General features: G+C 36.9%; 1 protein-coding gene across 1 annotated transcript; it reads right to left on the bottom strand.

The window, feature by feature from the left end:
- Positions 1-1,717: 1,717 nt before the first annotated feature.
- On the bottom strand, positions 1,718-7,826 carry LOC587009 (transcription factor LBX1). The gene is made up of 2 exons (XM_011676188.2): positions 6,714-7,826; positions 1,718-3,973 (listed from the first exon to the last, which is right to left on the bottom strand). The coding sequence occupies exons 1-2, from the start codon at positions 7,078-7,080 to the stop codon at positions 3,384-3,386; spliced, it is 957 nt and encodes a 318-aa protein (XP_011674490.1). The 5' UTR covers positions 7,081-7,826; the 3' UTR covers positions 1,718-3,383.
- Positions 7,827-27,120: the final 19,294 nt, after the last annotated feature.

The following is a 27,120-nucleotide window of genomic DNA, read 5'->3' as shown; positions in this document are numbered from 1 at the left end:
CGTTTAATATCTAAATTCCTAATATTTCTTGAAAACAGAAGACAAATATAATTATTATGCAATGATGAAGCTTAAGTTCAATAAAATAAACGTAATCAGTTTGTTCGAGTACTCTTTATATCTGAATTTGCGATATTAATTCGTCTAGTTGTCTGAGATATTAGGGGCTTTTAGATTCACACGAAGACAATGGGGATTGCTATGATCGACGTCCTTTTAATGCACTGCCTTGAATGGACGTCACACGTATCAGTCCACGCAAATCTAAAAGTCCCTATTGTCTTTTATGCGTCTACATACAGCAATTTCGTCTCTTGGGCTTGACTTATGGATTATGAGCGCAATCATTTCTTAGCATAATATTGTGATTGTAGAATACTTTGTTCTAATATCTATCTCCTCTTTCGGACTTATAAATCTTAATTAAAGAAGAGAAAATCAATATTGGTGAGTGGTATTCAGGATTATTTCGTTTGATATGGAATCCCTGCTAAAAAGAAAGAAAAGTATAATCCACTCACAAAAGAGTAATTCAACCTCAATCTTAGGGTGGTCACTATTTGGAGGTGGATTCCACCCCCCGGAGGAGGCGCGAATGCTCAGTGGTAGAGCAGTGGTCTCGTAACCAGGAGGCCCCGGTTTCGAAACCAAGTGGATGCACGTTAGCAAGGTATTGATCCTCATTTCCAAGTCCCCTGGAGAGGACTTAAAGCATTCGGTCCCCTGATTAATTACTTTCAAGCAAACACATGCTTTCTTACCATTTAGGTAAAAAAAAATAATTAAAAATGACTCCTCAAAAAATGGATTACCACTCTTCTTTATCAAAAGAGTACTCCTCCGTATTCAATAAATTTGGGAAGCAGTATTAAAATTGGGCGGTTATAATCTCATGGATGTTCACTAAAATCAATTTTCTTGCTCATAGCCTATCTATATTTCTTGTTTGTTTGTTTTTAATCTTAAGGCTGTATCAATGTTATTCTCATTGAAAATCTACCTTATGCAAAGAAACTAGCAAATAAAAATTATGATTTATTATTTTATTTCCCTCTACGCACCACGCTCGTGCTCGCCCACACATACAGGTAAAACCTGCCAACTGGGGATATATATCTTTAACTATCTGGTTAAAGATATATATCCCCAGTTGGCGTCTTACTATGAAAATGTGGATGTCTTGAGACTCTAGCAGGCAATGGGTAGTTGAATCCTCTTTGGTCACTTTTACCGAAATTAGCAAAAAATAAGAAAGTTATCAACTGGGGATATCCACAGTTGCCAGTGTATCCCCACTGAGAGATTATGTGTACATATGATTATCCTCATTTCACACGTCTTACAGGCCCATACACAATTGCTCGCTCTCTCTCTCCCTCTCTCTGTCTGTCTCTCTGTCTGTCTGACTCTCTCACTCTCTCTCACATTCTCTGTTTGTCTTACTCCGCCCCCTCTCCGGTCTCCCCCTCCCTGTACTTATCCTCTCTCTCTCTCTCCCCTCTCCCTCTCTTTCCCTCTCTGTCTCCCCCCCCCCCCCTCTCACTATCTCTCTCTTCCAGTCTGACACCCCTCTCTATCCCTATCATTCTCTGTTTGTCTTACTCTGCCCTCTCCCTCTTTCTCTCTCTCTCTCTCTCAATCTTGATCTCCCGTCAAACATTGTCTCCCTCTTCCTTATTCGATCTCCTTGCAAATATATACAAATGAAAAAAGTATGTGATTTTTACAAAGATATTTATTTTCAACATCAAATAGGAAGCACGATTGATTTCTTTCAAAGTAATCTGATAAATATAATTACAATTTATACATTTATGTTGTCTTCTTTACAATCTTCTGTCTAAGTGTAAAAGTACATCATACATTGCTGTTAGCAGTTTATCAATACTTTCATGGTGATCTTTCAGATCAAGGTGTCAACAAAATTATTAAAGGTGTGCAATAACTTCAATGCCAAATTAATCGTATCAAAAATAATACAGCGCTATGAATTTGCATGTGTTTTGTCAATTGTATTCCTTTTATACCTCAACAAATAGACAATGGATGAGAATATTTTTGGGGGAATTAAACTGCTCTCAATATCTAATCCCAAGGAGTAAGCCGGATAATGTCGTAAAAACTTTACCAAAGATAGAGTAAATTGATTAGGCGTATCGAAACACCAATGCAATAGAAGATAAAAAAAAATTAAAAAAAACTTTTTGAAGCATGAAAACTGATATGAAGTGCTATCCTGATTTTGTTATAAAATGTTTAAGCAGACACTTCATCTGATCGGAGTATTCTACTAAATCGCATGCCATTGGTGTTTTTATAATCATTAAATGCGTTGATCGGTTGGACGGTAATACCCGGAATAGGATTTCATGCATAACAAATATAAAGTTATACTATCTACAAAATGTGTAACCATGATTTGTTCATTGATTTTGAACACAAAATTGTTTTTGTAAGAAATTTTTAAAGTTAAATTCCCATCGACGAGAGATACTGTAATGGATGAAGCTTGTTTAATGCTAGATACAACGTTCATATGATTTATCATAATTTGTCAAAATATGTGTAGCTATTTCCTTTAAAATAGGTCAGAGCATTATCTCTCTTTGGTAAGATATTGATTGTTTTATCATTACGTTACACAATAACCAATCATTGTGGGCACTTTAATTATAACAATATTACTTTTAAACAATATTTTGATATGGCACTTTGAGTTAATGTACAATGATATAAGGGAAAATAATCTTTAGGATATTTGTACTGAAAGGCATGCCTTATTCATACCAGGAACATAATTACAGGAGTATGACTCAGAAAATCACCTCATGCCAAAAATATGTGACATCCCAGACACATGAGTAGGTAGATCTTTGAACAAAGTTTTTAAAAATCCTTATAAATATCTGAGAGAGCAAACGGTGTGCCCCAAGACATATGTCAGTCTGAAAATTCCACTTCCGAAATGTACCCACTCCTGCCGGAACCCATCGTACCGGGGGTGGCTGGCTTGGGGTAGGGCAGCTGAGCCCTAACAGTCAGACAACCCAGCAAGATGCCTGTTCTATTAGAAACACGAGTAGACAAAAAAAACTAATGAAGATGATCCTTCGAAAGGCAGACAGTTGTTCCTGCGGAATCTTTGCATCGTGAAGGGGTATACTTTTATCATTGTATAGCAGCTAGGCCATGCTGTACATCAGTGAAATAAGAACTTGTTTATGACAGCCAGACGCTGTCCAATCAATGTATAATTGCCTTGTCTGCAATTGATTATAAATCGTACCTGCCGATTATATCATTTTCAAAGGACGTATATAGCAAAGATAAATGTGTCTTAATTTGGCTTTAGTACATTAGGCACCGAGTGTCTCGTTCTCCTATTAATCCGTTCTTTGTCCTCTGTTCTTATCATGATCGACGTCCCGGTCATCCAGATCGATGTCGGCGGGAGAAGGAGACAATTTGGAGATCGACATGCTCGTGTCTTCCTCGTTGTCCGAATCAACGTAATGAACGCTCATCTTATCGTGTTCGTCCCCGCCATCGTTTCCATCGCAACCTCCTCCAATCTGCCGCGAGTCGATCGGCGACATCAGCTCCGACGACGAGTCTTCAGTGTAAAACTCGCCATCTTCGTACATCGGGGACTCGGTGGTCAGGTAACCCTTATCGTCTTTGTGGGTAGGGGTAGGGCTGGTTGACGTCGCGCGGACATCGTTTTTCAGCTCATCGATGTCGCGTTTGAGCTTCGCCCTCCTGTTCTGAAACCACGTGATGACCTGGGCGTTGGTGAGACCGAGTGTCGAGGAGAGTTCATCGCGATCGGCAGGGGTAAGGTATTTTTGGTAGAGGAATCGACGTTCCAGTTCGAAGATTTGGTGGTTGGAGAAGGCGGTGCGGGATTTCCTCTTCTTACGCGGCTGCTGGCGGTTCATAAGTGAGATAGCTTCCCGCTTGTTCGTTGTCGTAGCTGCTGGAAATGTAAAACAAGAAAAGTATGATAAACATTGATATAAAGTACGAGGAGAAACAATCTTAAACTTTCTTTCCGTGTCATATGATAGTCTTATATAAATACAATATTTATATATATATATACATTACAGAAAAAACAAACTATACTGTTAAACAGTTGAAATAAATATCTTTGGTCTAATATTAAATTCAAGCACCACTCACCGAGTTCGCTAATGAAATATCAATGATTATGCCGTATAATTATTTTGGCCATACTAACCAATATAAGGAAAGTCCTCATAAATGTTTTCCATACATCTGAAATTCATATTTCATTGAATGATCTTTAAAGAAATATGTTTTTGCATGGTGATCCGATGAACGAAAACATAGAATCATATTCAAATCAAATCAATATTCAAATAACAATGTCACAGACTACACCAGGCAAACCTCCTCATTTTAAGAAACAAATACACTATCATCTAAAGAGATGCATTAAAATATTGAAATACAAACAATAAGTTGAAAGCTTTATTAATAAAGGGCTTAAGGAGAAAAATTGTGATATGATCTTGTACCTTGTAATTCATCATTTTAATTGAAAGCCTTGTCTTAATCAATAGTTGTTTTTAAATGCAATTGCACGAACTCATATGATATGAGTCAGCCATCTTTATGTAATATTTTCAGTTGTAATTTCAATCATCTATTGTAATTATTATTTTTAAAAGGGCCGAAAAAGAACTATGCGTGTCTAAAAGCTGAATATCAATATATTCATTTGTTTATATTTCACCCTGTCCGTAATATAAACATTCTTGTAATCCTGGTAACGTATTCTCCATTTTAAATCTTTGTGACAAGATTTGTAAAGCGTTTGGTATATCAATTTTGTTAATAACACAAACTCTTTTACCCCGAAAATCAACACTAATTTATGTTGAAGTTTCCAGGTCTCTGGTCAACCTGTGAATCTATTTCCCTAGTTACATGTTTGGCCGATAGCATGAACTTTTGTTACTCAGACTCACGCTTTTTTTTCTCTGCCAGGGACAAGACAATCCTATAATTGTTCCAAATTATCTCATTTGTACTACATCTCCCCATGGACAAACCCAACTTAGCGCCTTGCTTGTAGTATTTACACGCGGAACATTAGGGCAATTTCCTGCGTAGCTCTATTAATTACACGCGGTTGCAGAAGCGATTCTCCGAGCCGAGAGCTCGGGGTCGTACGAAGGACGAGACGCGGGCAACTCCACTCCTCTTATAATCTTGTTAAGTTTAAAAGCGCATGCTTTACAATATTATAAAATTACGCTAAACAAAACAATTTTTTCGATAGTTATACCATATGGGATTAGTAAGTCCTACGGAGGATGAGAGGAGCACCCCATACTACTTTCGAGCTTTTTTAAAGATATAACAATGAGGTCATGCTTTGTTTAAGTTTTTGCAAATTAAAGAAGCCATATAGGGGGTTATACATGGTATAGTTTTTACTTTGAATATTTCAATCGGATTAAAAGGGATGTAGAATTACAACAACAACAAATCTTGTTTTTCTATCCAAATTTGTTTGATATTTGCGAAATAAATTAAAGGTTAAATAAATTTTACAATATCAATTATTGAGGGTTATCCTTAAGACATCAATTTGATTATATGAAGGATATTAAAATGAGTTTTATATTGTGTATTTATTTGGATGCCACGAAGAACTAGTTTTATACCAATATATCTCTCTTGAATGAGAAAGAAAATATCATAAACGATACTTTTAGATTCGTTTTAAAATATCTAGGACTCAACGCTCTCACGGTTTAGTTTAGTTGTATTTCATTTTAGTTTATATATATATATAAATATTAATAACGGGTCATATTTTATGTTCTTTGTTTTTACATTCATGTATATATAATATTTAGATATATTGCTAAGCCATTGTTCTGTCGTGAATTGCACGAGTATGACTATAAGAGACAAAGTTGTAAGTGTATTTAATTAAGAATGATTTATATAGTATATTTTACACTATTTAACTAAAATCAAAAAGATAAGCAGGGAAATAGACTGCATTGGTTTCATCAAATTGTGATGGCTCTAAATTGACTGAGAATAGTCATGATAGCATGGAAAACAATGTGAACAAAGTATATCGTAATATATTTCTGTTTTTCCCATTATACATGTAAGTTTTAGTATTTGTAATAAGCTATATTTATTTCCTATTAAAAAATGTGGAAAATGATCTGTAACAGATTGTTTTTAAAGCTGGGTACAGTTACATGAGGATACTGAAGTGACTGTGATACTGAAGCGTTGTAATATGGTCCTGTTTGCTTTTACTTTCTTTCTTTTTTTAAGTGTTTTGTGCACTCGACAGAGTGCTTTTCGCGCTATATAAGTTAAATTTATTATTATTATTATAAGATAAAAACTATTGTAATAATTGAAAAGATTAAATACCGTCAGTTAATAGAAATACGGTTTCTCATGAAAATATACCGATTTGTTTCGAAACAATAACTGTTTTCTGTATGGATTAATAATTATTTTTAAGGCCTGAAAGTGTTTTGAAACTTGACAAATTACTTTGTCTTTCCAGTTTCAGAATATTGATTTGTTTTCGTACTGTGCTATCATATGGCAGCTTTGGTTATGACATAAACATGTATGTACATCATATACAGTATTCTTACCCTTCATTCAAACTGTATTGTTTAAAATAATTGAAAACACTTTCTTACCTTCAGCGGCTCGTAGTATACTGGTATCCGGGCCCGTGAACGTCTTGTTAGCAAGCTCTTCAAGAGCACTGAGGGGCGAATCTCCATTCTCCCTGGTCTGTTTGACTGTTTTCACCTCCTCAGTCGATCTCTGATGCCCTAGCCTCGGGCGTGGTACCGATGGCGGGCCCGACCAGGACTCCCTCCTCCTAAAATGAGTCGGGGATGAACTCTCGGTGTTGTTATCATTGGTACTGATCTGTGATCCCAGTATGTCTTTGATGTAGAACGATGTGTAAGGTCTGGTTGTCTGGCTCCGAGGCTGCCGGAGAGGGGCGGTCGACAACCGCTGTAGCGGGGTGTAGAGATCATTCATGGTTGAAGTCATCTTGAGTAAGCCGCACTTCTTTTGGTTTCGATTTGGTTGGAAGTATTTCGACGATGTAGCTCTCTCTTAGCAAGTTTGTTGACTTGTCTGTATCCAAAGTGAAGTCTGAGTTTCTAGTAATGGTTCTGCCAGTTTGGTACGCTGAGGTAGTCCATCGAGGGAAGTGGTTGCTGTATCAATAAGTAGCTGGCAGGAACGCTAACAACTGAGCCAGTCACGCAGAAATTGAAATATGGTCGTCATATGGGTAAGATTTTCCCGAATCAAATATGTATGGAAGTGTGGAAATAGTTGGGCCAGTCATAAGAGAGGCATCTAACGAGATAATCAGAAGGTTTAGCCCCCTGAGGTTCTCACCGCGTGCCACTACTTGTCTGCTTACCTGTCACCACTGTCGTTTGTCATGCTAATTGGCCAATCGCCATCCCCATTGGTCCAAAATACAATTAAGCACTACTTTTTCCAGCTTGCTCTGGCCAATCACCGACGGCTTCTTCCAGGACGCGTCGATTACTCGTCCTAGGCGGGGCCAGCCAGCCAGACTCGGAGGTGAACAACACCCTGAGATAAATACATACATTGGTTCACACCCTGCGGCACGCTGGTGTCGCAATGACACATTGAATTTCAGCCGCTGCGTTCCGAGATATTTCACGAACCAACAAATCGTCACCCCGCCGACAAAACCCCAAGTCATAATCAATTCATAATTTAACGGATGCTCATAAAAATCTGTATACAAAAGATTTTCCTGACGTATGAAATAGCTCCAACTCAGGCGGCTTGTCTGATGGTAGTCCCGCAGGTACAATGGAGAGTTTGTTTGATAGAGAAGGGGGCGTGGAGGGGCGGCCCAGTATGAGACCAGGCCGGAGAGCCAGGTGAGCTAAGGTGAGACACCATGGGCATAGCCTTGGGCTTGACAACTTGGATTTAATTGTCGGTATCGAGTTACACGTGACACTCTACAGTATCCGTTAATATGATATAATTAATTTGTTTTGCGCGGCCTTGTGACTTGAAATTAGCTGGGGTTTACTGATAGCCCCACGGCAGATTGATAACACGGCTAGTTAGAACCAGAGAACCTGATTGTTATCCGGAGCAGATTAAAGTAGGAGGGGAGCTTACTTAACTTTGACAAAGAGAAGGCCTTAGAAGTGACGAAGAAAACCCCATATAAACACATTATCTTACTAGCTTTTGATAGACAGGCGAGGGTTCTTTTTGTCGTACATCAAAACTGCCATTTGTGACTCTGATTTCATTTTATATCATTTTTGTTTTTAACAAATTCATTAAATATTTCATTCGTGTTATTGTTCTTCTGCCTATGATTTCCAAGTTTTTGTTAACCACTAGGCTGCTTTTAGTTGGTCATGTTGCTATGGCAACGGAACTAATTTACCGCAGAAACCTGTCATTTCAGCTGAAAAACAACAAACAAGTGCGTCATCAAATGAGGTTGATAATGACTAAGGAAGTGGGAGAAGAAAGCCATTCGAGTCACAAAGGACCAAAGACATTGCATATCAATATTAAATATGAATTTTAAAAATACTCTTTCTTCTAAACTTTCGTTCAAGATTTTGGGAAGTAAGGGATTAAACTAGCAACAGGTTGAGATGACATAAACAATTTCGTACCCAGCAAATTTGTAGGTGATATTTTGATCATATGAAATCTTAAGGTCAATTTTGAAACTTTATTGGTGCATGTATTATTTATCTTTAAATTAATGAAATGAATAAGATGGAATGTGAGAATTTCACTTATTAAGAAATCTTGGATACAATTTAAGTTTATGCAGAAATGAAAAATGAGAATGAAGTCAGAATTTGCATGGTTCTTTTCTCATACTGTTCAGAACTTGATGTAATATTTGGGCTTATACTTTATATCAGAGAAAGGGGTACCCTTCGAGCGAAGATGGTGGGCATTTGGTCATCAAAAGTACTTTTAAAAAGAAAAATCAAACATTCGAGGTTAATATGATAGACAGGTGATAACATGGAAGCTTGGGGTGTCAACCCCCTCCTTAACTTCAAACAAGGGGCTAATACGCCATCGCTATAAGTTTCACCCCTAATGCGGTCGGGGTGGTAACTGCGACAATCAAGGCTAATTTACTGACAGGCGGGTGATAAAATAAAACGCTTCTGTGGGCCAGCCCCTTCCCAACCTGCAGACACGGGGCTACGCCATCGCTATAAGTTTCACTCCAAACGCGATAGGGGTGATAACTGTGACAACCAAGGCTAATTTACTGACAGGCAGGTGATAAGATGAACCCGTCGGGGGGTTTCAGCCCCCTCCCAACCCTCAGACAAGGGGCTACGCCATCGCTATATGTTTCACCCGATCGCGATAACGGGAGCATTCAAGGCTGATATACTGATAGGCAGGTGATAAATGGCCACGTCTCGGGTCGTTTGCACGGGGAGATGTCGGCACTAATTAACGGAGCAAGCCGTGTGACGGACAAACCCGCTTGTCAGCAGCGAGTGAGTGGCAGTTACACACCAACAACCTCAAAGGATGATGGATCATGATAAATGCCCCACTTTCAATAACATTTTACTCATTACATTTCATTCTATGTCAGTATCATTAAATGCACCAGAAGGCAGAGGGCTGCGAGCCAGAGAGCCTCTTTTAACAATAAAAAACACCCTCCCACTAACTATCAAAAGTCGAACACTAATACGCCTCGTGAAAACATTTCACTTCTTACCTATCCACTTTGCTGAATCTGTCCCCAAGTCTCTCGTATCCTCCCATCGACAGAACTCGTTAAAAAGAAATATAATAAGCAAACCTCAATAAATTGATGAGGAAAAGATGGGCAGTAGAGACAAATAAAGGATCAATTATATTTTGGAAGTTTAAAAAAAACCTGACTAAATTGGATTATGGCACAGTTCCCTAAGATTCTACAACTCCCCCGTGCCGTATCCTGCGTGGTATTTGATGATCATATTCTTTAAGAATGTATATCAACGACTATTTATAACTAGACTTTGAATTCAGAATTTTAGAATGCCAATGTTCTTTTCTTTTTCCCCTAAAATATCCTCACTTCTAAATATCCGTACTTCCATAGGCACTCTGATTACGTCTAGAATATTTAGCTCATGTAGGGGCATCTCTAGGAGGGGTGACAATCTTTATATCATCCACAAAAAAAATTTTTTTTGTTCCTTATCGATATTGTCGTTGTTACCAGTATACATTTTCATAGCTCGTGTCAGCAGCTCTAGAAACCTGGGGGCTGGAGAGGATCAGATTTATTAATGGAAATAGTTCACAAAACTTGTCGGCAACTTTTTTTTTCTCAACATCACACCCTCGACGCCCCCATTTATACACTTAAAGAAGATAACATATTTATTAAAACCAAAAGCATGAGGTAAATTGAACCAATAATAGACTGTCAGCTAACCAAACTATACAAGGGGTCATGTTATAATGAGATTGGTGAATGAAGGTCAGAGAGTGGAGTGAGTAGAACATGCGCAGGATAATTTACTCCAACTAATTAAGATAATGGCATTAAAGTTCTACACCAATTTATCTGAAGGTTTAATATAGGAGGACCCCACGAGTGAAGATTGGTCAGAATAGAATACTAGGTTTAATTGCTACAGCATGCATATTAGTAACTCCGCATTATGTTTAGTATTATTTCAAAGTAACATTTGTTTTATTTCATTTCTTGAAAAATATTCCATTTCGGAAAAAAAAGATAGATTATTTGATAAATGATGAAGACTTCCACTTTAAAATGATTCTCCATTTTTCATTGCGATTTATTTTAATTTTTATGAAAAACTATTTTGGAAGGCATTTTTGCATTATATTTTGTCTGTACCTGTTATGATGCCGTGAAATATTAATGTTTCCAATCCACAGATCATGACAGTGAATAATTAGAATCGTTTGATATCAACTGGGGCAATCTCAAAAGTTTACTTTCTATACCTGAAGTTTAAAAAAAAAGGAAAACGGTATATTTTTAAAGCTTTTTTTATTGTTTCATGCACGATAAAAATCTTACCGAGTGAGATGGTATCACCGTAAAATAACATCCGGTAAAAATGAAAGTATCGATGAGAGTAATAAGATCTGTTTTCGCAAGAGTTTTTGTTTGTGATTTGTTATTTATGAGAATTTCAAACCTCCGACGTCAACAACAAATCAAAATACCTTGAGCACCAATTTCATGCTGTTCCCGCTGTCATGTTTGTTACTCGGTATATTACTCTAGAGAATATATCATGTGTGAAAACGAACATTTATATATCCATGTAATTTAGCGGAATGTCTGTACATGGGTGAAAGAGGATAATGTTCATAATTGTTTAATGATATAACGTCCAGTATATTTGCTGACATGGATTATGGGGGTATGAGGACGAAATCGGCCTGGCAGCTATTCGCCACATCCTTCATCGTTCGACAACCAACCTTTTTTTTTTCTTCATTCGCGTATCAACTCAAATATGTCGGAAATTACTTCCGAGGTCATAACCCGAAGAAACCAAGTTCTCCATGGTAATTGAAGTGGTCGTCTAAAGTAGGAATAAATCATGTTTATATGAGACAACTAAACGTGTTTGCCATTTATTTCATGGTCTGCACGCTCGGCAGGCACCAGTCGCAGACATAAATCATATCGCGCTAAAATGGCCCTATTCCAAATTTGACAATGTCGACCCGAGCTCATAACTCTCTCACTCTTCCCCTACTTTCGCCACCCCCCCCCCCCCCTCACCCCCATCTCAGTCGTCTTTATGAAAATGATTTCATGGCTCTATAAAACGATATAATTTTGTTCCTGCCATTTCGACTTCCTCTGAGCATTGGCTCCCTGAGAAACCCCATTGATTTGTTGGTTGAGTGACAGGTCCAAACGAACGGCCTAGAATCGGAAATAATCGCCAATCTTGTTTACTTACCAATGGGACATTTACCTCGGCAGTTGCCTCGCTTAGCTCTACTTATAACATCCTCTCCTTTATTCTCCTTTTCTGATCTCCAATAGTTACTATACTGATACAGAGATAGTAATGATCGGTCATTATTCTTTACATACGTACATGCGTGAGAAAAGTTATTAAATTCGGCCACTCCATCATTTTTTACTGTGTTCTTATGTTATTGTTTTGAATTCCTTCACAACAATTTAATTTAGTCTCGCTGGCGAATTGAAACGGTCTGAGAACCCTTCGAAATTCTTTTAGCTTGATCAGATTTTCGGATGACTTATTAGCAAATATTATCCCACCGCCCCCCCCCCCCCCCCATAGTAATACTCCATCGACGGCCAGGTCTGCGTACATTGTTGCAAGATCAGGCAAACATAATAAATGGTATAATTATGGGAATGAATAAAAATGAAAAGTTCATAAATTGAGTTGTTGTGCATGGGTACAAGTACAATGTAGACATTGTGCATGTTGATTGCTGTCAAGTGACATAGCGAAGGTCATTACACCCAAAGCTGTAGGGGTGAGATATGACAGCTAGTTGTATGGCTTGCAGCTGCCGAGTTCTGATTAATTCATTTTGGTAAAACCCCCGCCAGCATCATTAATCTTGGTGTTAACTTCATATAGAGTCGAGAACAGCCTGGACTATGCCCCTTCCATCACTTTGTAACGATCCCTGATTGTTGAAGAAGCGGAGAAGAGGCCCTTTACTTGAGGTGGATGGAAGATGAAGTATAGCCGTCTTGAAATCAATTAGTCTGTCATAGATTACACGAATGACAATTCCATTTGGATGTCATATGCACTGATAGAGTACATAATGTCTTAAGGTCAACCATCTTGCGTAGCGATAGCTCTTCATCAATTCATTAAATGTCATTGACTGTGGATACATTTTATATGACTTTAAGAAACATTGCATTTTTTGTAAAGATTGAACGCTAGAACCTAGACCTACCTCATAATGTGCGAAATAAATGACTTTCTAAGAGATATCACTGTCGGCCTCTTTCCCGCCACCCCCCCCCCCCCCCTCCCCCTCTACGAGAATTTGAAATTACCAACGGTATGGCAATTTTCTACTAATAAGCGAGCAACTGTCACCTCACATTCGGGCAGAGATTTACATTTTCAATGTTGATAATTTTTTTGCTATTAACTCGCTTCGCTCACTTGCAAAGATTGGGTGAAATTGTGCCCGTTCAAAAGGGTAAAGGTGCTCAGAAAACGAGCATTCGTGCCGAGGATGGACGTCGCAGATCATTAAATAAACATCATGTAGATGTGTTGTGGTCTAGTCACTCTAGTGGATATCTCGTCGGACTGTGGATCACATGGTTTGCGATTCTAGTCCCGCCGCGGGACTAATGTCCTTTAGCAAGACATTAATCTACTATCTCCACCCAGGTGTTAAATGGATACCAGTAATTCTTTGAATAATTATGAGCACCGAAAACTGTACCCTAGCAGAGCCGAAGTAGAATTGGACCACCTTAAGCACATTGCGTGGTGGATAAGTATGTGCGCTATCAAAATATCCAAAATTATTATTATATGATATAATTATTTTGCATTATGATAGGGCCTATGTTATATTATACCATATTGTATTTTATCATATTTTTTTCATAGTTTATTATATTGTATTATTAGTATAGTATTATTATCAATATTATTGCCATCGTTATTATCGTACGTAGTAGTAGTAGAAGTAGCAGTAGTAGAAGTAGTAGAAGTAGAAGTAGTAGAAATAATGGTGGTAGAAGTAGTGGTGGTGGAAGTAATAGTAGTAGTAGTAGTAGTAGTAGTAGTAGTAGTAGTAGTAGAAGTAGTAGTAGTAGAAGTAGTAGTAGTAGAAGTAGTAGTAGTAGAAGTAGTAGTAGTAGAGTAGAAGTAGTAGTAATAGTAGTAAAAGTAGTAGTAGTATAGTAGAAGTAGTAGTAGTAGTAGTAGTAGTAATGGTAGTAGTAGTAGTAGTAGTAGTAGTAGTAGTAGTAGTAGTAGTAGTAGTAATAGTAGTAGTAGTAGTAGTAGTAGTAGTAGTAGTAGTAGTAGTAGTAGAAGTAATAATTTAATGCAAACCTTACATTCCCATTTTAGCAGGGTTCGGAGATCGTTGATAAACCTGACCTTATATAGCAAAGTTTTTAGAGAGAAAAGGGTCGACAAAAAACCGCCTACTATGCATTTAATCATAAAATGGAAAACCAGCTATTAGTTAAATAAAAACCAGTATTAGAAAAACCAGAAAAACCAGTATTAGTTAAATATTTAAAAAGGAAACAGATTATCATCCCTCAATTCATCTTGTCAGCAATTTGTCTTTTTCATATTTCATGGTTATTTACAACTATAACATACGTAAAGAGAATAGAAAAGTGGGATAGTGGAAATTCACCATCTTATTCGGTAGGTAACACACTTTTTCTTCTCCTCTCTCTCTCTCTCTCTCTCTCTCCCTCTCTTTCTCTCTCTAATTTCTCTATTTCTGGGCGATGGCTTCGCCATACTACTGTCCGTTAGACTATTTAGAGTTTTCTTCAGACGATATATCAATGATAATACAATAGGCCTATTTAATACAATTTATTGAATTCATAAAATACTAATACTTAGGCCTATACAATATATAATAACATTGAACCTGGGAAATCGCATTAAAAAGTCAATGGCTTGCAAAACAAACCCTCAGTGATTCCCTTTACAATAATAATAATAAAACAGCACATACATACATAATACGATTTAATATGATCGCTTTTTTGCAGAAGGAGCTTTCCGTGCCCAGCTAGCAGCTAAACCCCAGAAAACACACGTACATAAAAATCCATATGAGATGAAGATTGGATCGCATCTCTCTCATCGGGTTTTCATAATACGGTGTGGCCGCACGGCCGGGCGCGCTAAACCCTCGAGTTTCGGTCGTTTCAGCACGAGATACGGGTGGATCCTTGGGGAACCCCATAACACCGACCCTCTTGCTAGGGGGCAGGAGGGTTGATGATTGAGCTAATATACTTGGAATAACTTTTGTCTATCTCTCGCACCATCTGATGTATCGTAATGTGATGGCTCCATTAAAATAAAGAAACCATCTCAATTTGATGAGGAGAAAACCAATTGTGATCCCAATTTAGATACCAAGTTCTACTAAGTGATATTTCATGGTCATGTACAAGAAACAAACAAGACAAAGTAATCCATTGAGTTGTCAGAAGTAAGTATTTTATTTTGAAATCGAATTTTCGCTTTGATTTTATATTTTTGGATAAGAAAGAAACAAACTATTATTTGAACAGCCATGCTTTAGGTCTATAAATTTATTAAAAATAAGATTTCAAGTTTCAAGTTTATTTGTTCCACATTTGTTTATTAATAATAATAATAATAGCTCGTTCTTATATAGCGCTTTTCAGGACCGGAGGCCCTCACATTTAACAAAAAATAAAGACAACTAGTCTTATAAAATGAGCACGTTTCAATTATACTCAAATCACAATGATAGACTAAGTAGAATGTGAGGAACCTATTGAAAAGCAGTGCTTGTTTATAGGTTCCTGATAACATAGACATTGTAGATGAAAAACCGTAGCAGTAGAGAAAGACATTATTTATAGAGGGGAATTTAAAAACACAATGGAATAAGGAAATGTGTGTACAAATGCATTAACACCATTACCCAGATGAACAAGAAGAAAGGGTAAAAAGTGTTCAGAATAGCTTTCTCTGATGTAGTTTGATTTTGTTTAAATAAGTCAGCTCCGGAATTTGATTTGGTATTTGTATTCATAATCTAGAGTCAGAAATCTAATATAAGAGCAATTTCACAGCTTTCTCTGATGTGTTTGATTTTTTTTTTAAATTAGTCAGCATCAAAATTTGATTTGTTATTTGTATTCATAATCTAAAGTCAGAAATCTAATATAAGAGCAATTTCATAGAAAAACAAAGTTATTTTCGAAGACCTAGCAATCGCCTTTCTCGGTGTGTGAGTAATGTAAGGGTGCGCGCGCGCGCGTGAAAAAGCGTGTGAGTGTGTGCATGTGAGGGTGTGTATGTACGTGTGTGGGTGTGTTATTTGCACTGAATCTATTGATACCATTAACTTCCAAGCGGGGGCAGATTCTGAAATGGGGTTAGATGGGGGAAGATGAGCATGTAAGTTCCAAATATTTTGACGACATCTCGTCCACTGCAAGATGTTTGCTATGCGACCATTTTCGTGCATTGAAAGTAAAATGAAAATTCACTTCGTGCTTTCTACTGTAAAACTTGTTTTAAACCTACTATCCTGTGCACTCATCCAGAAATTTAGGGAATGGCCGTCATACAATGCTCAAGATATATGGACCACTGACTGTTTGAGGCAAACATGTATAAGGTACATGTTTAGTGACATTGACTGGTATAAACTACCTTATTAATTATCATTATTTCATTGAAATTATTAAATCATTTAATGTAATCAATTCCTTTCATTCTCATACACTCGATCCAAGTCTGAGCATGCTGAGTGAAAGTGCATTCAATGTATATTAGCCTCTTTTATACCAGACAGAGGTAGAATGGACCAACAGTGAGCTATGGAATCACTTGCTTGATGCTTGAATGATGGCATGTGCCTGGTGGCAGGGGTGTTTCTCCAAGTCAACTCTATTTAGCACAAATGCAATCGGTATGGACAACGTCCGCTGTGTTCAGACATCATACATTTCAAAGCATGATTAAACATTATATGACGCCATGAAAAATGGCCGAACTATTGATAGCGTGACCTCCGTAACACATGCAAGGTATGTATCAATCGTGACAGTCATGTTAACCGTGTCAACTACCTCGTAAAAAGCTTTAACATAATGTGTTTACATGCTGCCAGAAGGTCGTTTTATAATGACCTACTTTAACTCGAACACTTATTTTTGTTCTTCCAATAAAAGGCTTTAATACAACCCCATGGTCAATGGAGATTTACAGGCATCGGATATTAGGTATTTTATTTGCGAGGGTTTCCATTAAATAATTTGGATGTTTTATTATCCTAAATAAAGCCAAACATTTGCCATACTTTCCTTTTGACGCCTTCTGTCCCGAGATAATAGTCTGCTAAAAATTAAAGTATCCATTCCAAACTGTTTACTATGTGATACATGTTACGTTTAAAACATACCCTTGGTGAAACATAAATCAAATGTTAAAAGTTTGTCTGTAATAGTCAAGCAAAGCATGAATCTAAACATTATGTTGGATTTACTTGATTTAACTAATCATGTTAGATGCAGTTTATTACTTGACAACTTTAGATAAGGTCAGCCTAACTTCCGATTTCTTAGAAAACAGAATTTAAAGTTATTCGATATCAAATAGGTCTTGTAAATTTGCTGTACGTGTACGAAAATGCAATAGTTTGACTTACTTTCAGAGCTATAAAAACTCTCATACTTTATCAATTCGAGCGAAAGTGTTTGTTACTGTAGAGCTAATAGAGCACATTGCCTTATAAGGTTTCGGCATTATGTACTCATAATTTTTCACCACACAGTCACCTTTACTTTCAAGGAGCAAATTCGCATCTTGGATTTTGCCATACTTACTAGGATGCACTATTTAACCTCAAGATTTGCACTACATCGTGTGTCTTTAAAGGTATCTGGTAATATTGTTCAAATGAGAGGGGAAACGAGTGCTAAGGTATATAGTGACTTCAATGCTAGATGTATTAAAAATAATCTGAAATTCTTGTAAATATGTGATTCTCATGTTTTGCTTTAATAAAATATACAAAGAAAGAGCGTATACTATGAATAGCAAAAAAGGGGGAATGAAGAAGATTATCTGAAATTTTGAGTGAATACAGACCATTATTAATCATAACAATGGGAAAAACTGATCTGATCGATTCCTATTCCCCCGACTATATTATTATATATATTTTTTTTTTTAGGTGAATATAACTCGTTACAAAGCAATGAATTGGCTCTATATAGGCCTATACATGTACCATTCCAAACTTTTAAGTGTTAAAAGAATGGAAAACGGTTGGGATAATTTTAAAAATTGGTTGGGCGAAATTACTGTTAGAGAAAGTTACACATTGATACCTTCAAAGAAAACCATAAATATCTTTTTGGTTTGAGAATTTCATACAAAAATTAGGCCATTTTTCCATCAACCTTCAACAATGTTACCGGTTCACTTTAAACGTTCACTAATGTAGGTGTTGAACCCTAAAACTTTTAATTTTGCAGCTTTCGTTTCTTTGTAGCATATTTGTCGATAGTGAGCAGATACAATGCACGGTTTGAAATAGTCCGAACTCATTAGTAACTTTACAAGATTTGTTGTTTACATGACTGAACTTTCTCATGAAAATAGCCGTTTCCAACGTCCATACACATGGAGATGCACTGTGTATATATATATAAACGGAAGATCATTATGTAATAGTGATGATTGATGAAATCTGATTTGATTATTGTCAACATGCTCTCAGTCACAAAGATCGGAAGTTCTTGCCCAAAGCTGTTTGGGCAACCACGTGAAACAGCCCAGAGCAGGGGGCTTAATTGGTCAATTCATCACCGCTAAACATCGGCTGAAACATAGCAGAAGTTGTGGGAATGAATCTTGTTCTGGTGCATGGTTAGGCCATGTAAAAAAATATACATGTTTAGCGTCCCCACCCGCTTCCTTTTTTTTTAAATTTGTTTTGGAATTATTTTTTTTTTAAGAAAAAAAACATGAAAAACACTGCTAAAATGGATCTTTAAAAAAAAGGGCCTCCTCTTTCCTATTTTTCGAAAAAACAGGACGCTAAACATGTTTTTTTTTTGGGGGGGGGGGCCTTAGTTCTAAATATTACACATTATTAATGAATGGTGTTAATGCAAATTAAGAGGTTAATGAGAGAAAAGATGAACTAGGAAAACAGTCATAGAGCCTTCCGGGATATCAACCGAAGGAAGTTTCCGTAGCATTATACGTTACCTAATTAAAGACGCAAACCTTTACAATAATACATTTCGTAATAATGACGATCCGAACATGATTTTTCAGGCTGCTTATTTCGAAAGTTTTTGCGACCGTGTTTAGAATAGGTGAAAGTTTAATTTTGTTGCTCTAAACAACCAAGTACTGCTTGATAGACATATGTCACTATTATTACATCCCGGGGAAAATTAGGTTGAACTGACCGTTTACACCTCTCCCTTCTCTCTCTATATATTTTCTCTCTTCTTTGAGTTTCTTCATCCTTTTCTTGTCTTATAATTGTTCTAAATATCAAATTTAACTGTAAAGACCCACAGAATTTTACTTAGATGCTTGGTAAACTTTCTACTAGATCTCACGCCTCCACGGTTCCTTCTCTTATGCATTAAAATTAATGTTGGCAGAACAATGTCAATATTGTAATATTATCGATGTTTGGATAGAAAGAAATGTTTTCTTTACCTGAATTAAGTTTCGAACCGCGTTATGTATGAATATGTTAATAAAGCACATAATCTTATCTCATTAAAACTGTTACGATTCCTTTTTTGTTTAACTCTCGACAAGCGCATGCGCACATGGTTCAATTTCCATTTTAAAAGCGGAAGTAGAGTCCCGTGCGAAGTCCCACCTGTGATAACAATACATCACCAATCATCCGACTTAAAATAGGCCCAAGGGTCTCGGAAATGTGTCGAAAATCGGCGTTACCATTTTAAAGCTATTCTACATTTTGTGACATCATATTCATTTCTATCTATATGTATCAATCAGTTTTTACAAATACAAGAATAAACGGATTAGAGCTCTGACATGAATAAAGATTTAGCTTTTTTTCTCCCTTCTTTTTAGGTGGTTTGAAAATCAATCAACAAATTTAAAATACATCCTATAATCTAAACGATTAATCTAACTTTTTAAATAATTTTCCTAATTGTTACTAGTAAGATAGGAGCTATCATTTAATTTCTTTGGTTCTAGAAAATACGTAAATAGATTGAGACTCGAATAAAGAGAGAGTCGTATCAACATTACATCAATAGCCATGGTAACATTGCGGTAATAGTACAATAGAAATATGATGGTCGCATTTTTGACATGACTAATTTGCAAGAGTGGGCAGCAGACCAAAAGGAGAAGACATTCCATAAACATGATTAGTAATGAACCAAATGAATCATCGAATATTTTTTAGACATGTAAATGATCGCAAATTTAACCAGCTACGGAATGATAATGATCTTCAGTAATCAAAATAGACGATCGAAGCTTTAAATCACCCACAAAGGAAGCAGAGACGGTGGGGGACCACGGTAGCCTGGATCGGAAGGTCAATGTCACGACGAACTTTGACCTCAATCGACTGGGGTGGTAAGAACAACTGGGTGCTGGAGTTAGACTTGCCAAGTTCAGCATGTGTCATCGCGCTCTTTGGGACTTCAATAATTACTTAATCATGTGTAAATATTCACGCGATATGCTCATTTCAGAGCCCCAAAATGACAGAAATATAGATCTTCGTGAAAGTTCGGGTTTTCCAGACCGGGTTAAAAGCAGGTCTATGGTTAAAGGCATCTCATGCTATTGATATATTTTCTGTGAACAATGACGGGAAAAGAAAAGAATGACTGAATTTGTATATAAAGCTTTGCATGAGCAAAATATGAAATGTTAAAAGAAGAAGACAATAACGTCATACAATTACCTTCGGAAAGCGTCAAATTTTTAATTACTTTCTGATTATACGTAATTTTTGGAACACTTAATTTTTGACCTACCAACCCTGACAAGATGTCATTGGCACCATTACATTGATAAATGCAACTATCAGTAACTTATTGACCATTTGCATTCTTGGTTGACCTATATCAGTTTAAGTGGAAACTTTAAATTATAATTTACCTGTTGCATCTGGTCCTGATATTTCAACTTTTCATTCTTTTAATTTGTTCAACAATATATTCCCATACGTCTTTAAAATTGCTTGTACGTAAAATAGGTTATAAATCTTGCAGAAAAATATGGTAGATATGAACTAAATATATCTTTAAAACACTTGAGGATAACTGATATAGCACAATGCGTCATCTGTCATTTAATAGGGTAGAAATGACACCGTATCGGCAACACCATTTAAAGAGAAGGTTGAGTTCTGGGAAGAGGTGAAAAATAATTTGTGAGCGTTATCATTCTTATTATGCAAGTGTGGAAGAACATCAGATAAGACATGTTCCCTGAAAAGCATGGCTCTTCAAATGCCTTTATATTCTAAATATGTCATGTAACATCGTAAAACTCGGGGGTAGATTTTTACGCCACGTGTTCGTGTAGTCCCATATACATCTTTCTGTGTACAGTGTTTGTAACTTTACCAGGACTTGGCCAAATTTCTTATCATTTTGATGATTCCAGAACCTTGCAATACACACACATTCTTATATGCTAGATGATCACCTTTTCTGGTCGATTTCACACCGTTTCTTTCACAATGCAATCGCATGACCAGAACTCAACTTCATCTTTAAGAGCATCGCAGTGATTTATTAAGCGCATGTTTAGAATTGTTATAGAATAATGTCTCTAATAGTGAACGGTAAGCTAAAAATCGCCATTTTTACCCACGTACAAAAAGGCGAATCTTCTTTTTCCATACAGAGGAGTATCATGCATTGAACTAATATGAACATAAAATGTTAACACAACGTGTATAAAATGCCCCACTATTATTTGGCAAATTCATACAAGTCATACATGTCTTACATAGTGTGGATACTATAAACATATTCTAGTTTTTCCCCGTCATCCCACTATAGTTCTTCATACGGCCACACAGTGTGCCACATTGTCATACCGTGTTAAAACAGTATGAAGGCATCGCCATAACGGAATCATTGTGATAACAATGTGAACACATCGTAGCTAAGGTTATATTGTCCTAATATGAACGTTTCCTAATTTCCTTTAACGGTGAACACACTGTGTCACAAAGTGTGAAATCAATGCAATGCATTGTGAAAGCAACAAAACCGATGAGAAGAAGTGTGTTTTTCAATATGATTACATCTTCCCACTCTGAGCTCGACCTCTTTTCAATCTGATGTGTGTATATAAGTGTGTTAAACAGTGTGGATACAATGATCTACAGTGGGTGTCAGCTAAATAAGCTTTAAATAAGTGAAAAAGCGGTGTGAACACATCATATCAAATCTTGTATTGTCCTAATTATGACCACTTTCCAATTTCTTTTAATGCTGAAAACACTATGTCACAAAGTGTGAAATCAATGCAAAGCATTGTGAAAGCAACAAAATCGATCAGAAGAACTGTGTTTTCAGTATGATTACGTCTCCCCACTCTGAGCTCGGCCTATTTTCAATCTGATGTTTTGTGTGTGTAAGTGTGTTACACAGACAATGATCTACAGTGGGTAATCAGCTGAAATAAGTTAAAAAGCAGGGTGAACACGTCGTGTTTTCACTGCCTCATTAGTCACTACAAACTTGTTTCATTTATGTTATCACCCTCGTATTCTCACTGTGGCCACAGTGAATCACACTTTGTCAATTAGTGTTAAAATAAGGTAAAATCAATGTGAAAGCAGCGATATCAATGTAAAAAACATTAGGAACCAAATACTACTGCAAAGTGCTAGGCCTATGTCGATGATATTTCTATTCCTTTATACGTTACTACACTTTGATTGCTTTTGAATTTTGAATAAAGTGTGTCTCAGTGTGACAACAAATATAGAAATGGGTATTAACATCGTCAATGCCAAGAATTATTTGCGCTAATTTTAAATGCATATTTTGAAGTTTGTCATTGAAGAGGAGAAATTGTAATAGGGCCTAGCTGTAATCGTTAAATTCTCTCCATCAAAATAGAAAATGAATTAATATTCAGGTGTCTTTCTGATTATAGAAGAGTTGGCTACAGGGCCTATCATGTTACACAAATCACCTACAGAGCTTCAAATTTTGCTATCTACCTCATACCACTAGATCACCACAAACGCCATGCAGTGCATATTGGCGTGCAGTTTGCGCCACGCCCCAAATCGCATTATCGTCAAAACCTTCACCAGCCCATGCTTTTAGCCTAACTCTACTTTCGTCTTTCTCCTTTTTATTGCAGTAACTGCGCCTTTAATTCGGATAAAAAATGAATGAGAATGATCAAGGGTGGCTTGTAAATATTGCTGTTTTGAGAACGATTAGGTGACGTTTATTCAATGTCACAAGATGCGTTTTATATCCCACAGTTACTTGATATCATTGACTAAAATGGTGTTACCCTTATATCCTGTAGGGGTGAATAAATATGAGTTTCCTTGTGAATTGTTTGAGGCGCAATGAGTCGTAAAATGTGTTTTTCTTAAGAAAAAATGTCTTTTGGACAGAGGGATTCGTTACCACCCAAATGCTTTTTCTTACTGTGATCAAATTCAACCACGGGATTCTCCTTCTGGCAGTTTATGCGTTGACCATTGCCAGAGATGGCTCATTAGGAACGACATCAGTGACCGTGTAAACGCAGTCCTTAACCAGAACCATTGTCAGACAACTCGACGGCATAGTCCGAAGAAAGAGGAGCTAGGCAGAAGAAAACTTACCTACCATGCTTACTTACGGAAATATTTGACTATATATGGAATTTGTGATTTTGCAAAGGATTCTTCTAGTTCCAACTTTGGTTGTATAAGTGTGTGGGTGTGTATGGATGACATGTGCCATGTGGTTGTTGAAGACACTTCACAAACATAAACCATGGTACGATTGCGTACATATTTAAGTGTTTGTTCACGACCACGCCACAAAAACGTCGCTCTGGGTGATTTCCAGTAAGAGCTGAGATAAGATACAGTTGGTCAGTATGGTCAAATTTTAGATTTTCGTATTATGAAAGAGTATACTTTTCGTGTATGTAATACCAAAATTCGGAGGCACTAAACTATGGAGTTCACAATTTCGTGAAATCTAAGTCAACTTTATGGTTTGTGTATTTTTCCTGTTTGTTTATAGTGATGCATGATTTCCGCTAAGTCATGCTCCAAGAGCTGCCACAAATCCAGTATCACTGCCTTGTTGAAAGTGCATTCGGAGTGCATCATTTATGTAGACGAGATCAAACTCCGTACGATGTGGGGTGAGTCAAACCTCCTAAATACCAGGTTACAAAAGGAAGAAAACAACCACAGGGTAGCTGTTCCATTTCATCCCTTCATGTAGAATACACAGGGAGATTATCCTGCCTAAACAGCAGCTAATATTGCAACTATGGTGGCACTAGCCCGTGTTCCATTTCACAACCTGAGTCAAGGGTAGGTCCAGGATTTTTCTTCTACACATTGTTTTTTTCTTTCCGCGTAACCGTTGCATGTCAATGACACGGAAGAGGGTTAGAGAAAAGAAGGACGTGAGGGATTAAAGTGGGCACGTCATAGTAACAGGTGCCGTGTCTGCCCCCGTCAGGCTTCAGCTCGGCTCGATGCGTTGGGCAGGACCTCTTTGTCGCATCTATTAAATGGATGATGCCTAACAACTTACGGAGGCAAATGTTGAACAGGGGCGCGTCGTTTCAAAGCAAGCAGTGGAAGGGAAAAAACGATCTGCAGAAACTAGATTCGAAGTGTGTATCTTCCCACGCAATCACTCGTACATGTTGTCAGGATCATTTCGCATCGCTTTTCTTTCAGAGTACTTTGTTTTCTGGTACTAAGCTTTGAAAGTGACCGTCATGAGAGATTTAAAATGAACACTAATGTTCGACCAGTGAAAACTTTAACCAAATTAAAAGCTTGATAATATTTTGAACAAGATACTACCTTGGAAAACTTAGTTTTGAAGGAAAAAAAAAGATATTTATCCATTAGGATATTTATTCATTACAGTAGCCATGAAAACCATAAAATAAAATATCCGTAAAAATCGATATAATCATATCTTCCATTGTCAGTATCCTCTTTAATAAATTAAGCGTTAACATTTCAATGTGTAGCTTTATGTATTATAAATATATTATCTGCACAAGTGATGAAGATTTTCTAAAATACCAAAACAAAATTGTTCGATTTTAGAACTTAATAAAAAGTTAATATTATGATATAAATTTTACAAAACGAGATGGGTATATAAGCCACAATAATGTTTTAACAAGTAGATGGATATTGTTTGATAATCTTATAATCAACAGATAACATCACGGAGTTGACGGATTCTATGGATTATTTTCACGATTATACCAAAGAGCGAAAGAGCAATAGTTTAACATCTTATGGCGAAAGCATATCGGTAAATCTTTTGGCAGTGTCGTGTGGTAGGTCTTGCAACAGATGAAACCGAATACGCAATAATCTTGTTGCAACCTAGCTGTTAATATCTAGGCTAGATTTACACAAGTTCCTGTTAATTCACGTCACGCAAACCCTCAACTGTGAGAAACGATGACAAAATGCCCTTGGTTTAGATCATTTCGTGGACGGGGAGAGGGGTAGTGAGAAAGCAGTTGCCCCTGGATATGACACAATTCAACCAATGCCGCTCTCTCATCCATTCATGATTCTGAGTAATGAATAGCTACCTCTTTCTTGCTCTAGATATTAAGACAACCACGAAAGAACAAAAAATTGAAAGTCATTGTCTCGAGAAGAAAACCATGGCAATGTCATAATATCCTTCGATTAATTGAATTTAAAGAGCATTTACACCCCTTGTGATTAAAATAAAACTCTTAGCTTAGGTGCATCTTAGCTGAAGACTAACAATACAAGTATAGTTTGCCCACTTTGTTTCGCCCTAAGGCTTATAATACTTTGACCAAATACATTACACTGTATAACAAAGTCTTGATGAAGTGGACGCTAAACCACTGTTTCCTATGTACTTCGAATGCTTCTACAGAAATTTTGGTTGGCAAAACATAACAAAACTCCCCAAAAAGAAATTTCGTATATATTATTGAACAGTGAAGAGAGAGAGAGACATTTTTTTTAAATTGAAAATTCAAATAATTATACATGTTTGTATCACTACCCTTTCCCAGGCACAGACACCAATTATACAACAATACAAGAATGTGGAAACAAACAGAGTTGATACGATGGGTTTAATCAAGATGGACATCAGTAATTAATGTTGTACTTGTCTGATTAAAGAACATCAACAGGAACTCATGTTACGAATCAATCTCTCAACAGTGTAACTCTCCATCACAAACGAACATGTCATGATTACATAATAATAACCTCCAAGTTCTTTCTGTTAATGACTCTTTAATCTCATTACAGTTTGCCCTGTGGATCAGAGAAGAAGTCAGGGCTTATGTGGATCCGTCATGTTAGGCCTTTGGGGGAAATTTCATTTCGTGAGGGGCAGGAAGAAGAAATTTTATTTTGTCAGGAGCAAGAAGAAGAATTCCACACCAGTTTAATTAGACATGGCGTTTTAAAATACGTTTGACTAAGGTATGGTGAAAGCTATATTACACCTGATATGCAGGTCATTACGTAAGCAAATTCTGTTATCGTTTCAAAAGGAGATAGTGTATTGGCCTTCTGGAAATATGACTCATTATTAAGGCTTATAAGAATGAATGTTTCAGTTTAAACTTTCAAACATTAAAGATACGATCGAAGTATAGGGCTAATTGGAAGCTAACTAGCCTTATCGCAATCACCACACTCAGTCATCATAATTGTAAATTTTCAAGTAATTATACAGAGATGATCGAATACATCACGAGTGTAAGTTAAAAGAGCGCGAAGAATAATTGAGGAATTCCGATCAGGGTCGGAAAGCATCATAGAAGCCCACGTTTGATGAGATATGACGTAAGATAAGGGATACTGCTATCAACGGTTTAGGGATGTTGATCAGTATGGTTGGATACCGGAGTTTACAACTGTTTCAAATGGCAAGTCATCTTGCAATGCAAAACTGAAAAAGTGAAGAAGAATCTTGATAAAAGTAGGATAAGAGAGCGCTCTGGCAGACCAACCATCTCCGTCTTTGCATTGGACTCTGGAAGTAGGTTAAGCGCCCTTTTCCGTGCTCCACCCACTCCA

The sequence above is a fragment of the Strongylocentrotus purpuratus genome, unplaced genomic scaffold (assembly GCF_000002235.5).
Source record: "Strongylocentrotus purpuratus isolate Spur 01 unplaced genomic scaffold, Spur_5.0 spur5_scaffold_15, whole genome shotgun sequence".
In the NCBI taxonomy this organism is placed as follows: Eukaryota; Metazoa; Echinodermata; class Echinoidea; order Camarodonta; family Strongylocentrotidae; genus Strongylocentrotus; species Strongylocentrotus purpuratus.
The sequence above is the reverse complement of the archived record's forward strand: the minus strand, read 5'-3'. Positions and strand labels throughout refer to the sequence as shown.

Bases quoted from the DNA above. Each gene is read 5' to 3' on its own strand.
- LOC587009 (XM_011676188.2), bottom strand. From the start codon at position 7,080: ATGACTTCAACCATGAATGATCTCTACACCCCGCTACAGCGGTTGTCG. The intron at 3,974-6,713 runs GTAAGAAAGTGT...CATTTCCAGCAG, and splicing joins TATACTACGAGCCGCTGAAG to CTACGACAACGAACAAGCGG.